This window comes from Cuculus canorus, chromosome 3 (assembly GCF_017976375.1).
Source record: "Cuculus canorus isolate bCucCan1 chromosome 3, bCucCan1.pri, whole genome shotgun sequence".
NCBI classification, from domain to species: domain Eukaryota; kingdom Metazoa; phylum Chordata; class Aves; order Cuculiformes; family Cuculidae; genus Cuculus; species Cuculus canorus.
The window spans coordinates 31762838-31777224 of NC_071403.1; the positions used below are offsets into that span (position 1 = coordinate 31762838).

Here is a 14387-nt window from a genome sequence, read left to right on the forward strand (position 1 = left end):
TTGATTCAGTGGGGATGTTTTCAGTGGCCAAATGGTTAGCATTAACTGGCTGCATCTCTGCTTTTCAAAAATCTAACAAAGGTGAAGACTGGAAGTCACTAGGGAATTTCGTGCCACTGGGAACAAATCATTAACACCCACCCATACCTTTTAATGTTAGATTTCAACAGGACTGAGAAAGACAGAGTTGTGGAGAAAACAGTCCCGTATAATGAAGTAGATTTGAGATATCAAGAATTTTCTGCTTCATTGAAATGACTCCTGCTAGAGAAATGAATGCAGAGATACTCATTCCTATGACTGAAAAGGGTGCAGGATGAGATGCAAAAACTGCAGACAGTTGCAAGTAGTTTCTGGTTTACTTTGTGCCAATATCATACACTAACTGCTTTTTCTAGACTAACCAATCTATTATTCTATTAGTACTATGCTGAGTGTTTACTACTTGTTTTGGGCTGTTTGTTTTTTCTTCTCCCCTTAACATTCTGCTTAGAGGTCAGAAACAACAGCTTCTGCATTTACTTGCGTTCTGCTTTAACTTTGTTGTTGGTAATACTCCAGTTCTGCAGCTCAAGTTCAGAGTAACAAGCTTTCAACATCCACTCAGTATGGGAACTATCAGCAGCATCCTTTGAATTTTCACTCAAGAACAGCAATGGAACATGAGGACACACTCAAAGACAGTAAATAATGGTGGCATTGGTAAATACACTAATCTGGTTACAAAATGAGCCACTTCTTTGTTAGTGGGCAAGATATGATTTGTAGATATATCTGGGCAGGTTTCATCTAGACAATAAGCAAAATCCCTCTGAAGATTTATCTTTAAGAGCAAGGTGATGAGTATATATGCGTAGCAAACAGGGGGAGGAAAAAAAGTGTTTCCAAATGGTCCAAAAATTGACTAAGGAGAGGGAGCAGGATGGAGCTATTCAGTTAGCAATGGTACAGGATTTTTTTTTTTTTTTTAAGTACCATACCCTGGTTGGTGACTCTTTTTATATGTAAGTCATGCTTGCAGATGGAAGAAGAGAATGGCAGGCAGGTCATTACTACACCTAAGTGAAAAGCCTCTTCCTACTGTCTTCAAGCCGCTACAGAAACAAAGGCTGGGCCAGAAGTACACAAAAATGGATTTTTAAATCAGTCCAAGGCATTTTAGAAAATGTCACTAAACTGGCAACCTGGAAATAAAAGAAGAACAATTTATTTATAATTCTAAAGGAGGCAGTAATACTCCAGTGCTATGCATATATACATGGATGCAGTGTCCAACAGCAGCTCCAGCCAGTTAATTTGCTAATCCATTTTAGGCACAGAGTGATGCAGATCCTCCTTCTGAGCAAAACACTGCATGTCTTTCCTTCACACACAATGCAGTACAGAAAGACAAGGATATCAGTCAAAAAAACTAAAAGGCTTCCTTTTATTGTGGTCATCTTGGAGCATGGTACAGCAAAGCATAGCTATGTGCTTAAAGAAAAAACTTTGGGTCTGGTGTTTGGGGTGGTTTTCCTAGTTGTTTTTTTCTTTTGTAAACTGCTTTCTTACTGCAACCCCTGAACATGCGATTCTGCCCGATGCAGTGCTCTCACCCCAGAGGTTGCTGCCTGTACACTGAACATTTCACGCTTGTTTAAAGATGACTCATCAGAATTATCATCTCCCCTCCCCCTACAAACGGGAAGAAGCTCCTTGCACAATACTATACTAACTAGAAGGGGGAAAAAAAGGGCATTAATTTATCAGCATTTCTCTGGCATGGAAAAACGCTTGCTTTTATAGCCTAGTCAATAAAGGATTCAAAGTTCTCTTTCAGAGATGTATCAAAATGTATGGCAGCTTTTGATGAGTTAGAATACTAACCTATGTTTCTTTAAAGATCATCCACATCCATGGATCCCTGTGAACATGAAAAATCAAATAACTCAGTACTTTTTTTTTTTATGAATAACTAAGACCTAGAATTAAATTCCAGCAACCTTTAAGAGCATTGCACTGGTTAAACACAGAGTAAAAGAACTCTAGCTTCTGTTAGAAATGCTGCAGTATTTAGAGACAGAGGATTCCTAGAAGAAGGCTGACATTCTTCACCATTTCTTAAACAAGATTTACTTCATTCAAGCTTACTGATACATTAAAACAAGTCACAATACACTCAAATGCTGCTGAATCAGTTATGAGTTCTTTTTAAGGTATGCCTTAAATTAATGTTCTAGTTTGAGCTGAAACAGAACCAATTCTCTGATTCTTCAGGTAAGCCTCATCTAAGGAATTTCAGTTTCTGAAAGGTATGTACACAATCCCCTCTGGAATCGCTCACATTAAAGAAAGTAAACAAGAAAAATTCCATTCAACAGATTTTATTTATCGATTTGGTTTTGCGATTACAACCGTTTCAGTTTTCTTCCACTGAAGACAAAATACAAACTTTTACAGCAACACTTGCAGAGAACATTCATAACAGCTTGACATTTGCACAAGCTGGCTTCAAGAAAAAGCCAGGTAACTTGAAGAGTCACTACAGTTCAGTGCCTAAAATTGATTTAGGGGCAAATACAACTACAGATCTATGAGCTACCTTCCACTTCAAAACACTAGGCCAAGAAAAACTGCAAGTTGTTACTTCAGGTTTTTTTGCTAGTACACAGCACAGATCAGCTGATACTGCATTTCACAAAGGAATAATTAATTGCTTTCTACAGTGAGGCAGCCAAGCACATGGTGAAGGTATATAATCCAGCCTCCCCTCCCTCCAAACAACCGAAAAGGAAACAATCCAAGCCACAACTCTGTAAACTGTGGATTATACCTCTTTGGCAAGGCTAGTGAGCAAGTGATGCACACCTTCCAGAATACGGCTAAACTGATATAGTACAAGCTTGAGTTTTTCAGATTGGTATCTGTATATGTCAGAGATCCTGGGTTTCCTAATGTCTTGGAAAGTATCAATTGCTGGCACCAAGAAAAATTCAGTAACTAAGGCAAGGTATCCCTTCTACCCTTTTAAACAAAATTTGAGGCAAAAGATTAAGCAACTTTAAGGCACTTTAAAAATTATTTTTAGTTTGCTTTACCAACATACTTTATCAGCAACCTAAATCAGGATCAGCATAGCTCATGAATAAGCACTTTAGCAACATTTTACAAAGCAACAACTTCTTTGTGGCAGTCTTCCATGCTATGAAGTGTTGTGTAGCACTTCTCTGCAAGTTTCCCAAAAGAGAGCCCTTTGAGGCCAAAAAAAAATTTATATACAGTTTGCTTTGCTGAGCTGAAGGAGAACTCTGCCACACTTCAGAAGAGTATTTTGCTCACTTCAAAGCACAGAATACAAGCTCATGGATATCTTTATTTAAACAAATAAATGTAACAAAATAGTTCTGAGATAGGGAAAGGACAGATTAGGTGATTTCACAATAAGGCCAAGAATACACTATACCATCTGACCCACATACATACCGTTGCTAGAAACTGGCTGCTCACTCTGCTGTTTTAATAGACCTGAGCTGATTGTCTTAGTTTTGTTTAGAAAACCAAAAGCTAATGAATTCAAAGATACAGTACTAGTGAATAACTTCTGTATTTTGTATCAATTTGAGTTTTCTATGCAGCACAATAGAAACAGTGCCATTCAAACTAGAAAGCAACACTGTGCACTTTTAGCTTCCAACTTAAATATGAAGCAAACTAAGTGCACTTAAGTTCCACTGCCATGATTATTATCTGCATTAACGCTATCATTTTGTATTGGGTGCCAAATTTCTGTCAAGTAAGAGCTAGTAAGACAGTACTACAGATTATCCTGAAATTGATGATCAAGGGGTATCATCAAAAGCTATATTACATGCTACATCTACCACCTGATTTTATCTTTACTTCCAATTTTCCTGTGGGTTTATTTTCATGGGTGCCCAAGTCAATCTACATTGGAGAGGCGTACCTATGATACTCAGATCACAAGGCTGATCCAGCCAAGGGAAAAAAACCAAAACAACAAAACTATTTGGTGACTAGATTTTCTTAACTAGTTCACTGCAGGGTGACACAAACCCAACGCCAGGAAAGGGGATGGAAAAGAAAAGGTGTAGCCCTGACAGGTCCAGGACTACGGTAATCCTGATGAGGATCAAATCCATAGATCCTTTGAACTACCCTTAATTACTCCTTCAGCAAGCAGATACAGAGGAGGGTAAGAAAAAAGCCCAAACCACTGAAATTAACTGGAACAAGCTTCAGAATTATTTGAATATGAAAAACCTCAGCATTTTCCTACACCAGTCATTCAAGTATGAATATAAGTTGTTGCCTTTTTCTACAAGGAGTGAACTGAATTTTCTCACTAGTTTTATGGTTGTCTTCATAGGTGAGGAAAAAAGGTAAAAAAATTAAAGCTTCTAACCGTAGCAGAACATTACTGTACTCATTACTCCCTCACCCTCAAACAAGGTCACTAAGGAACAGTTATTTAGCGTAAAAGGTTTTAAAACTGGAATGCTTAAGTTATGTGTACTCCATTCTCCCAAATAAAACTATTAAGCACTACCACTATATATCTTTGAGATAGATGAGATGCTTTTGCAGCCTACTGATTTTTAGTCTTTTAAGGCACTAATCTTCATTTCTCCTTTAGGAATATTATCCCTACATTTTCTCTCCACCCTCAACATTAATTGGAAAGGGCATAAGATTTCTGTTTGGAATACAGTATTTTATCAGGCAACCTATATGCTTGGGTAGAAAAATGTATGGGCTTATGTTATTCTGTTAAGACGTTATCTACTTCTACAATTTTGTTCATCTTTGTAGCAGCACACTAAGAGCCACAAGCTAGTATAAATGGTATTTCACTCCCTGAAGTCAGTCACCAATAATTCACATCTTGATAAAACTGAAGGGGTACTGTAGCAAGTGTTGATTAAACTAGCCTTCACAATGAGTTATCATGAGATTGTCTACTTAAGACAGTGTTGCCACTGAGTAAGAATCTCTGAACGTCTACATTTGGCATATCAAAAAAAAGTCCCACAGCAGCAGCCACTAAAGGAAAGTAAGACAGGCATTAGAACCCATGCAGCATATTGCAAGTAATCCTGTTGAAGAGATTCATATCACATCTTGCCAAGTATAATGTTGCAAAAATATTCATTTAAAGTCTTCTTTCAGAGAGTTAAAGGGTATTATAAACTGCCGTCTTCCATGAGCAACAGAAAATATTTTGGTTCAGTGAACTACAGGTGTTGGGCTATTAGTCCATTATAAAGTTGCAGGTCCTAAAGTGTGTGATAGTTTCGGTCTTTCGACTTGCAGAATTTGTACAGAAAGAAAATAACAGCCTGCAGACCCAGAACAAGGACAATTCCACCTATGAAACTTGCAGCATCAAATGTAGATTTGCGTGGAGAAGGTGCAGGAGTCACAGTTGCATTTGTACCTGTTAAACACCACAGCAGAGTGTGTGAGTGCACAATGCTCACAATAGTTTTACAGATTTTAGTACTGGCTTCCCCGTATTAAGATTACTCAAACCATCCAAACACCAATAAGAAAAAAAATAAACATAAAGACACGTCAGCATGAATTTAGATTTAGCAACGCTGAAATTCTGATTAAATATTCGAACAAGGCTAGAGCTATTTATAGCCAAACTGTTCTGGACTTCAACACTGAGCAAGTCCTAGCTGGACTTATATTTCTACTTCAAAAAGCCAAATCCTTTCTCCGTTACACAGGAGTATATTATTGATATGCTCACATTCAAATATTTACCAGCCTCTGCTGCGTGCTCCAGTTTTTTTGCTTAAATTCACATGAAATTATCTTCCATTTGCTATACTCTACCCCAAGAGTTATGCTTGAAGAAACCAGTGGAAGCCACAACACATGAATCTGGAAGTGACAGCCATCTGCTGATGGCTAGTTTTAAAGATCTTTATTTCATGAGTACTTTTCATTAAATACTATATTCGGGAATGATACTGAAATAAAACACTTGAGCTTATTCCCACTATAGCCCAAACTTTTGGTTTTTTAACAGGTATCACTTTATTATGCTGCAAGTGAAAAACAAGATACCACCTTCCAAAGGTGAGTGAGTTGACAAGTGACTTCCAGTCATGCTTTTAAAAGCATTTGACCAATATGTTTCTAACTTTTAATGTCTGATCTATTAGCTCTTCTTCTTAGGGTATTACCTTGCTACATGCACACACCACTTTAACAAAGTTAGACATGCCATAAAGTTAGAGGCAGGAATACCAATACTACTGTTGTTACCTGGCAAGAGCAACACTAATGTCTAAGTATTTTATACTCTAATTATGCCAGTAGTAAGGTTACCTGGAGTATTGGTTGTTGTGGTAGTTGCAGTACTGGCAGTTGTAGGCAGAGGAGCATGTGTAGTTGCATTGGTGACATTAGCTGTTTGAGAGAAGACAGTATACACATAACATAAACTTCAATAGCAAAGTTTGCAAGTGCTTAAGTTTTTCTGATTTGTCTCATTTTGCTTAAAAAAGGATAAGCTTTGACTTCAGACTGTACCCCACACAACTTAGATGTTCAGCTGCATGGCATTTAGCCGAGTTTCTACAAAAAGGATTTTAAAACCTGTACACCATTATTATCCATATATTTCAAAGTTCTCCACAGATCAGACTGACTCTTCATTCAGACGAAACCACTTGTCTTTCAAACACTAACACCAATGCCAGTATTTGAACAAGAATCAAGACAGCTGCTTCAAGACAACCGAGGATCTCCATCAAGGCAAAGAATTTAATTAGATAGCTCTTACAATCAGTTAGCATTTATTGTGCTAAAAAAAAAAATACTTAATGTAGTATCTCTAGACAGGAGTTAAACATTTCCAGGATAGCAAAACTTCCTCTTTCTCCTCGTGCCCAAAAAAACTAACCATGAATGACATCACTGGAATAAGCAAACGCTTAGCTGTACCTAGACTGTCTCCAAAAAACCTCTTCCATTATCAAGTCAGAACACTGGGTCCCTGATCATCCCCACCCCATACAGATCAGTATTACTAAAAATTAATTGGTATTCCACAATGTGCCTGGGGCAAGTATCAACATTTGTAGGATTACTCAAAGCTAAACATAACCCCACTGTACATTAGACTGTTCTGAGCCTCATCAAGTACCAACTCACTACCTCTCAGCTCCCTTAAGCAACAGATGCTTTTTAAAATGAGAATATTTTTTGTTAAAAAAAAACAACCTTCAGTTACGACAGCAGCCCTTTCAAGAACAGAAATTTTGAACTGAGCAATCAAAAAATCAAACTCATAAGAACTCACGATTACTGAGTTTGAACTAATCTAGTTCAAACAATTATCATTGAGTTAATTCTTAATTATACTGGAAAGAAGCCTTTTCTCTGTTAAGAATTCTATAAAATCCACTTCTTCCAAACCTTGGGACCATTTGTGTATTCCATACATCAGATGTTTAGCAGCCATGTTACTACACTGATCTGCAGAAAATGCCCTTGACCTTTATCTTACTCACCAGTTGCTAGTTTACTGTCATTATATGTTCAGTGGTATGATATTACCTATAGCAGTATGAGCTGTGGTAGCAGAACTGGCTGTGGTAGTATTTGAAGACGCTGTGGTAGTATTAAAAGATGGTGTAGTAGCATTGGAAGATGGTGTAGTAGTATTGGAAGACGGCGTAGTAGCATTGGAAGACGGAACAACTGTAGGAGCTATGAAAGAACAGTTACATTTAAGACTTTATTGACAGTATTTAACTAAAAAACAACAAAAAACAAACCCAGCCAACTGACAAACCAGAGACCAAAACAGGACAGCTGCACACTGACATCCAGGGAACTCATATAGCACTGAGTTCTACTCTAGTTTTGGTTTGGAATTACAAAGCAGTTCAACGTTCAGTCCACCACTCTTAACAGAAAAAGTTGCACAAGTAAGTACATAAAAACCTTGCTGCAGGTAGCCCCATCAAGCCAGTGCTCAACTGGCAACTCAAAGGTAACAGAAGTCCTCAAAGGTAACAGAAGGGAAGAGTCCTATCCTACAAGCATCAGGTGTGCATGCTTTACACAAAAAGAAACAAGGTATTTCGCTCTGCTTCCCAACCCCACTGCAACTAAAACTGAACCCGACCTACCAAATTCAACTAGAAATCAGAGCGGTAGGCAGCAGGAGCAGTATGGGGAAAACTCAAGACATCCTCAAGAATTTGAAAGTTTAGCTAAAGCTTTCTGTTTTGAGTGCTGATGCTGGTTGTAGATCCTCTCAGCTTCAGCATGTACTGTAGAAAAGCCTGTGAAGTCTTCTACAACCTACTGTATTAAAGTGAGTTAATCACACATGGACAGCTTATCTAAACTGTTGCAATCATACACTGATACATCAGCAAGCTTCCTGCTGAAACACCACTACATCCAGAAGCCTTTAATGCTCAAGGTTATTTAAATATGGCTATTTACATCTTGGAAGAATTCAGCATGGTGGAAAACCAGACCAAACTGTTTCTACACAGACAGGCTGGATATATCAGAATCTACATTCTCTCAGGTCCCACTTGAACAATCCAAGCATGAAGTGCTGAGCCATATCACTGTAAGGGACGATAAGGTATACAGGTTCCTCTCACACCAACGAGAATCCTTTATTAAAAATGACAGTTAAGTTTCGTCGAACATGCAGAGCCTAAAACGTAACAACCTGATAGTGTCACTGCAAGTTTAAAATGAACAGATTGTAGAAATCCTGCTCTTAGACATAAACCAAAGAATTGTAACAGTGGGCTCTCTTTGGAAAGAACTAAAAAATGATACTTTCAACATTCCTGATTAAAAGGTGATTCTTACAATTTATAAACAACACAGAAGTCCAAGTCAAGCGGAATTATTTCTGACTGGCTGCTACCACCACAAGATAGCCCACAGCAGCATGGAAGTTTCATCTCTGTTTGTGTGAGCCATCCTCTTTAGCAGCACTGTTAATACTCTTGTCTAGATGAGTTCAAGACTTTTCATTTGCTGCTTAGATCTTAAAACCAGATAATCTTATTTTTAAGTCCATTTCTTGTCAGCTTACAGAAAATCTAAAATTGGGGGGGGGGTTCACAAAAGTGTAACTCAAGATTTAACCTACGTTATTCATATCCTGCAAATCTCCTTTCTGCAGTAAGCACAAATTAATGAAAAGACTGAGGCAGTTATGCAACTGAGCATGTTCCTAGCATGGAGGATTTACCTTACACAACTTTACAACCCAGACCCTGCACTTCAGGACTACATGAAGAGCTGTGCTGGTTAACAATTAAAACTGGAAAGTTCCCAAGCTTTTCCTATTTACTGCATCTCAGATGAAGCAATGGACTTGGCAGGTGAAACATTTTTTTGTTGGATATGAACCTTACTGCCTTGAGGATGCTGACAAGTTCCTTACGATATGCTATATCTAATAGGAGGTGTCACCCACTTTTAACCTAAGAAATTAGGACAGTAGCCAGAGATATGCATCTAGTAAGCAGTTAACTGAACGCACACCAAAACTGTATATTTAGTACCACATCATACATTTAAGCTGGAAGCAAAGGGCTTATTTACATACTTGCATTTGCTTATGTAAATTGTAGAAGGCATATAAAGCAAGATCAACAGATAAAAGCATCATAAACGCAATTGCTTCACATTACACAGTGTGAAAGCTGAATATCTAAATACTCACAAGTACACTGTTCTTCAGTTTTACAGTCCTTCAACTCTCCTCCTGCTACACTCACACACATGTTAACTGCCAGAAAAGAAGAGACAAGAGCATTTGCAGTAGCAGAACTTTAAAGTGTTTGAGACATTGATCCTAAACAGTAATAAATGGTTCACAGGACAAACTAAACGCCATCTTCTAGTCAGGATAACATTAAAGCCACTTTAACATGCCGGACTTCAGTAATTATATTAATAATCAGAAAACACAAAATTTGTAGTATTTTCTTGTCAGTATCATTCCACCACTCAATATCCATACATGGTTATGCGCCATTTCACAGTAACTGTATACCTTGATATTCTTTTTCAGAACCTATAAAATTTGACAGTGTTTCTACTATTGATGGCATTTTTCAAGTTAAACATTCTGCATCTCTAGGGCACGATCATCCAAAAAAATCCTAGTCTTAAAAAATTCTATATGCAAGCAAAACTTATTTCCAGCTTTTTAAGCAGATACTTAACCTTGAAATTTTTGAAGACATCAGTTTTATTCTCTGCCTGCATACCCTTCTCCCTTGACTCAGATTTCAACCTCTCCCTCAAAGAAGTTACACAGATCTGTTGGGTGTCTGCAGTATGTGCCTGTTAGTCAGACAACACAAGCAGAATTCAGGAAAAGACCTTCCTAACGACTCTCTTGTACTAGACAAGTTACATCCAAAACTCTTTTCATCTTAGCCTTCATATATAACCTCTCTTGGTCACCTACAATCAAGTGCTACATCATCAATATTATAGGCAAGTCATTCTCTCCTCTTATTCTGTCTCACACAAGAAGTACAAATAATCCACCCAAGGACTACTTATGTAGTCTTTGTACAACTTTTGTCAACAGCAACCTCATCGACTTCAGGACTGAGTACCAGAGGTCAAATATATGTAGTTACATTCAACTTTTCTACAATGGGAAATTCAAGGCTCTGAATGAGACCAGCTAATGCTTCTTCTCTGTCATGCTTCCTTCAGTGGGTTGCAATTTTTGGTTTTAGGGACAGTTCTCTTATCTAATCTTACTTAATGGACTCTTTTCCCTTATACAGCTTCAGTTCGGGAGCAGCAGTTGTGACCAGGTCTATGACAAGACCTCAAAAGGGACTGAAGCACAAGGATGTGCCTGCATGTCAAAATCCACTCGTGACTCCCTAACAGCAAACACAGAGGACTAGTTTGTTGTAAAAGCATTCTGAACCATCTGGAAAACATTAATTTATTGACAGATTTAAATCAGAAGACTTAAAAAGCTGGGATTATTTTGAACATGTTCAGCTGTTCCCACATAAGAACTTGAAATGCTTAACAGATACAACTTATGAGTTAATGCTTCATTAGGTTACCAGACAGAACAGTCTATTTGTGTAATGAACATCGATACACATGAAGTACGTCTAGTTGGATTTAAGATCTTACCTGGCATAGTAAGGGTATGCAGTAAGGTGTAGTCGTCCTCACTTTCACATTTGATCCACTTGCAGGATTCATTACCAGTACATGAAATGCAGTCAGTAAAGTTTCTACAGGGGTCTAAAAAGAAATAAAATAGAAATGCATTGACAGGACAAAAACTACCACTGTCAAAAAACCACCTTACCCATAGAAACAACTCTTAGATATTATCTTCCCATATGTACATCTCCCGTGTTAAATCACAATCCTTCTCACCAAACTAACTACAACTGAAAGCTACAACTTAAGAATGCATCAAGCAAGACACAACTACATTTCCCTCCAAACACTGATATTCCAAAACCAGACCCCCACATGTCCACCAAGATTATGTCTCACGCAATCTCCAACTGTATTAAACTCTGACAGTAAAGGATATACTCCAGCGAAGTTACCAAAGTCCACCAAATTAATTTTGCAGAAATTCATCAAAACCTTAGTTGGCAAGAGATTTGTTCCTTTCCATTACACTTTTCCTTTACATAATACAGCCAGCAACCCTACAGTAGGAAAGCAAACAACACACGGGAGATCACGCCAAGAACCCAAAGGGCTTCACACACAAATGCATTGTAAAGGAGAGCAGAAAGAAAGGCAATCTCCTAATGTTTTGATCACAGCAAAAGCCAGCAACCTAACCAGTCCAGCTGCTTTTTTTATGTCAATCTCAGTCAAACATTGTTGCCTTAAAACCACAATGACAACACATCCGGTATCTGAATCAAGTAAGGTCTTCTCCCAGTCTACAATTTTACTGCACCAGTTTTAATTAAGACTTACTCATATGGCCATCATACTCAGCAAACCCACATACAACCTACAGTTCCTTACACTGCATGCTCTCCAGCACATCTCATATCATAGCCACCTACTCCAGGCACCTTTCCCACCTTTCACTTTCCTCCACTTTGCTCCCTAGTGAAGGGAGCATAGTTATTCATAAGTCTTTGGCAATCAGCATAGTCATTTACATCTCCAGATAACAACTCAAATCCATTAGCTAACTTCAATATTCTTGGAATTCAAATTAAGCCTGAATCCACTAGTTCTATCTCTTGGTTACAGTAGGATCAGGCTAGAAATATTTCTATTTGCTATTTCTTCATTTTCAGGAAATGTAATAAGACATGAAAAAATCTTTGTCGATACGCATCAGTGAGCTACACAACAGACTTGCCCTGTTCTCTTCAGAAATAAGGAACTTAAAGTGCTTCAAGGGCTATATAGAAGTTTCTGGATAACAGATTCCAGAAAAAGTAATTTATTATTCTGGATATACATCTGAAGAACAACCACAGCATGCACAATGCTTGCTTCTGATGAATAAGCAACATGCACTTCTGTAAACTGCTCACTGGTACACTGAAAATTTAGCACAGGAGGACAGCCAGTGCAGCCAGCTAGTACAAGGTGCACCAGGACTTTTAGTTTCGTTTCAGAACAGCTTTCCACAACTACCACGGGGGAACAACAGATCTGAAAGAGTAAAGGCACACAAGACATTTTTTACTGAAGCAAAAGGTTTCAAGGACCAGCTGTTAAGTTCAGAGTCTGCGACAGGATGTCAGACCTCCTCCGAATGCTATTCCTGCTGTGAAAGGCTCTTTTAGGGTCTTTATACGGCATAACAGCAAGCCTCCCAGCTCTGCCCATCAGCAGGCGCCTGCTCTTCACTGAAAACAGTGACTCTGTTACCATGAACTCAGCTCTTGAGCGTAAGAAAGCTCACGTTTACTCCCAAGTTTGTCTGATGTACTGCCTCTTACACAGTGTATGTTTGGATTCCTCCTTACACTTGAGGAGGAAACCTGGGAACACTACCCAGGTCCGTGCTGCTGGACCGACACTGCCCCCTCCCGCTGCACCGGAGAGGTGGTTAGCGTCTGTCTGTCAACAGTCCTCGAGCAGTTCCCGGTTCCGATAAGGGTGCCCGATACCGGCTGCATCGCATCATCCGCACGGGGCTGGAAAGGGAATCTGGGAGGGCCGAAGCGGAGGTTACTGGGTGGCTCCACCGCGCAACGCGCCCAGCCAGCACCAAAGCGCTTCCAGAGCTTCTCTCCTTAGCTTTTAGGGGGCTTTTGGGGACGGTTTTGAGGCTCTCGGCCACGTAAACCCTTCAGCAAACGGCTCACAGCGGTAGGAAGTACTGGACAAATCCATGGGACTAACAACGGGCGGCCGAACAGCCACCGCTTACATAAGCGACTCCCGCAATTTGACCCGGGCTGAGTTTGCGAAGCACGAACGCGCCGCGCACGCCCGGGACACGGAGCCAACCCTCGCCCCGCCGGGGCACCGAGCCGCCCCCTCACTCGCACCGCCGGGGCACGAAACGACCCTTTCCCTCGCCCCGCCGGGGCAGCGAGCCCCCCCCGACTCGCCCCACCGGGGCACGGAGCCCGCAGGTCTCGGTGCGCCGAGGCCGCCCCGCGCACTCACCGACAACCGCCGCCTCCGTCACGCAGAGCCAGGCCAGGCAGAGGGCAGCGATAGGGATAGCGAGTGTCCGGCCCATGGCGGCGCGTGGCGGCTTTCCCGCTCCTCGGCGCTCAGCTTCCCCTCCGCTCCGCGCACCCTCCGAGCGCCGCCGTCAACTCCCCCTGCGCCACGTGGGCGGCACCGCCTCGGCGCTAGCCGCGCCCCCTTCCTCCCCCCCCGCGCGCGGGCCAGACGGTGGAATGGTTCCGTCCAGACTCCCTCCCCCCCCTCCTTTCGACGAGTAATGGAACGCTCCCCAGAAGCGGCGCCGCGTCTCTTCCCCACGTGACCTCGCCTCTCCGCGGAGAGCATTTCCCGCGCGTCACGCGCCACCTCCCCTTTCCCCACTTTTTCCGGGTCCGAAGAGCGGCGGCCGCTCATTGGCTCGCGGCGCGGCGGGGGGCGGGGCTCGCGCGCCTTCCCGCCAAGTCGTGCCTGCGTCAGTGCGGGTAGCGGCGCCCCAGGGGCTGGGGGAGGGCCTTTCTTCCCCCAGTGCCCCGGGGCGGACGAGGGCAGTTCGGAGCGGCACCGCCTCCTCCCCGTTGCGGCAGGAGTGCGATGGGGCCGGGGCAGCAACCGCTCCTTGTTGATGTGATCGTTCTTATCGTTGCTGCATCCAATTTGTTCGATGTCTTTATCGACCTGGATGAAGGCATTGAGGGCTCCCTGAGCGAGTTTGCAGACGACACTAAGCTGGG

The 14387-nt window shown here is 41.1% G+C and overlaps 1 protein-coding gene across 1 annotated transcript; it reads right to left on the bottom strand.

Moving 5' to 3' along the window:
• Positions 1-2347: 2347 nt before the first annotated feature.
• CD164 (CD164 molecule) lies at positions 2348-13827 on the bottom strand. Its single transcript, XM_054063356.1, has 6 exons — positions 13651-13827; positions 11173-11286; positions 9722-9787; positions 7573-7725; positions 6340-6420; positions 2348-5434 (listed from the first exon to the last, which is right to left on the bottom strand). The coding sequence occupies exons 1-6, from the start codon at positions 13724-13726 to the stop codon at positions 5274-5276; spliced, it is 651 nt and encodes a 216-aa protein (XP_053919331.1). The 5' UTR covers positions 13727-13827; the 3' UTR covers positions 2348-5273.
• Positions 13828-14387: the final 560 nt, after the last annotated feature.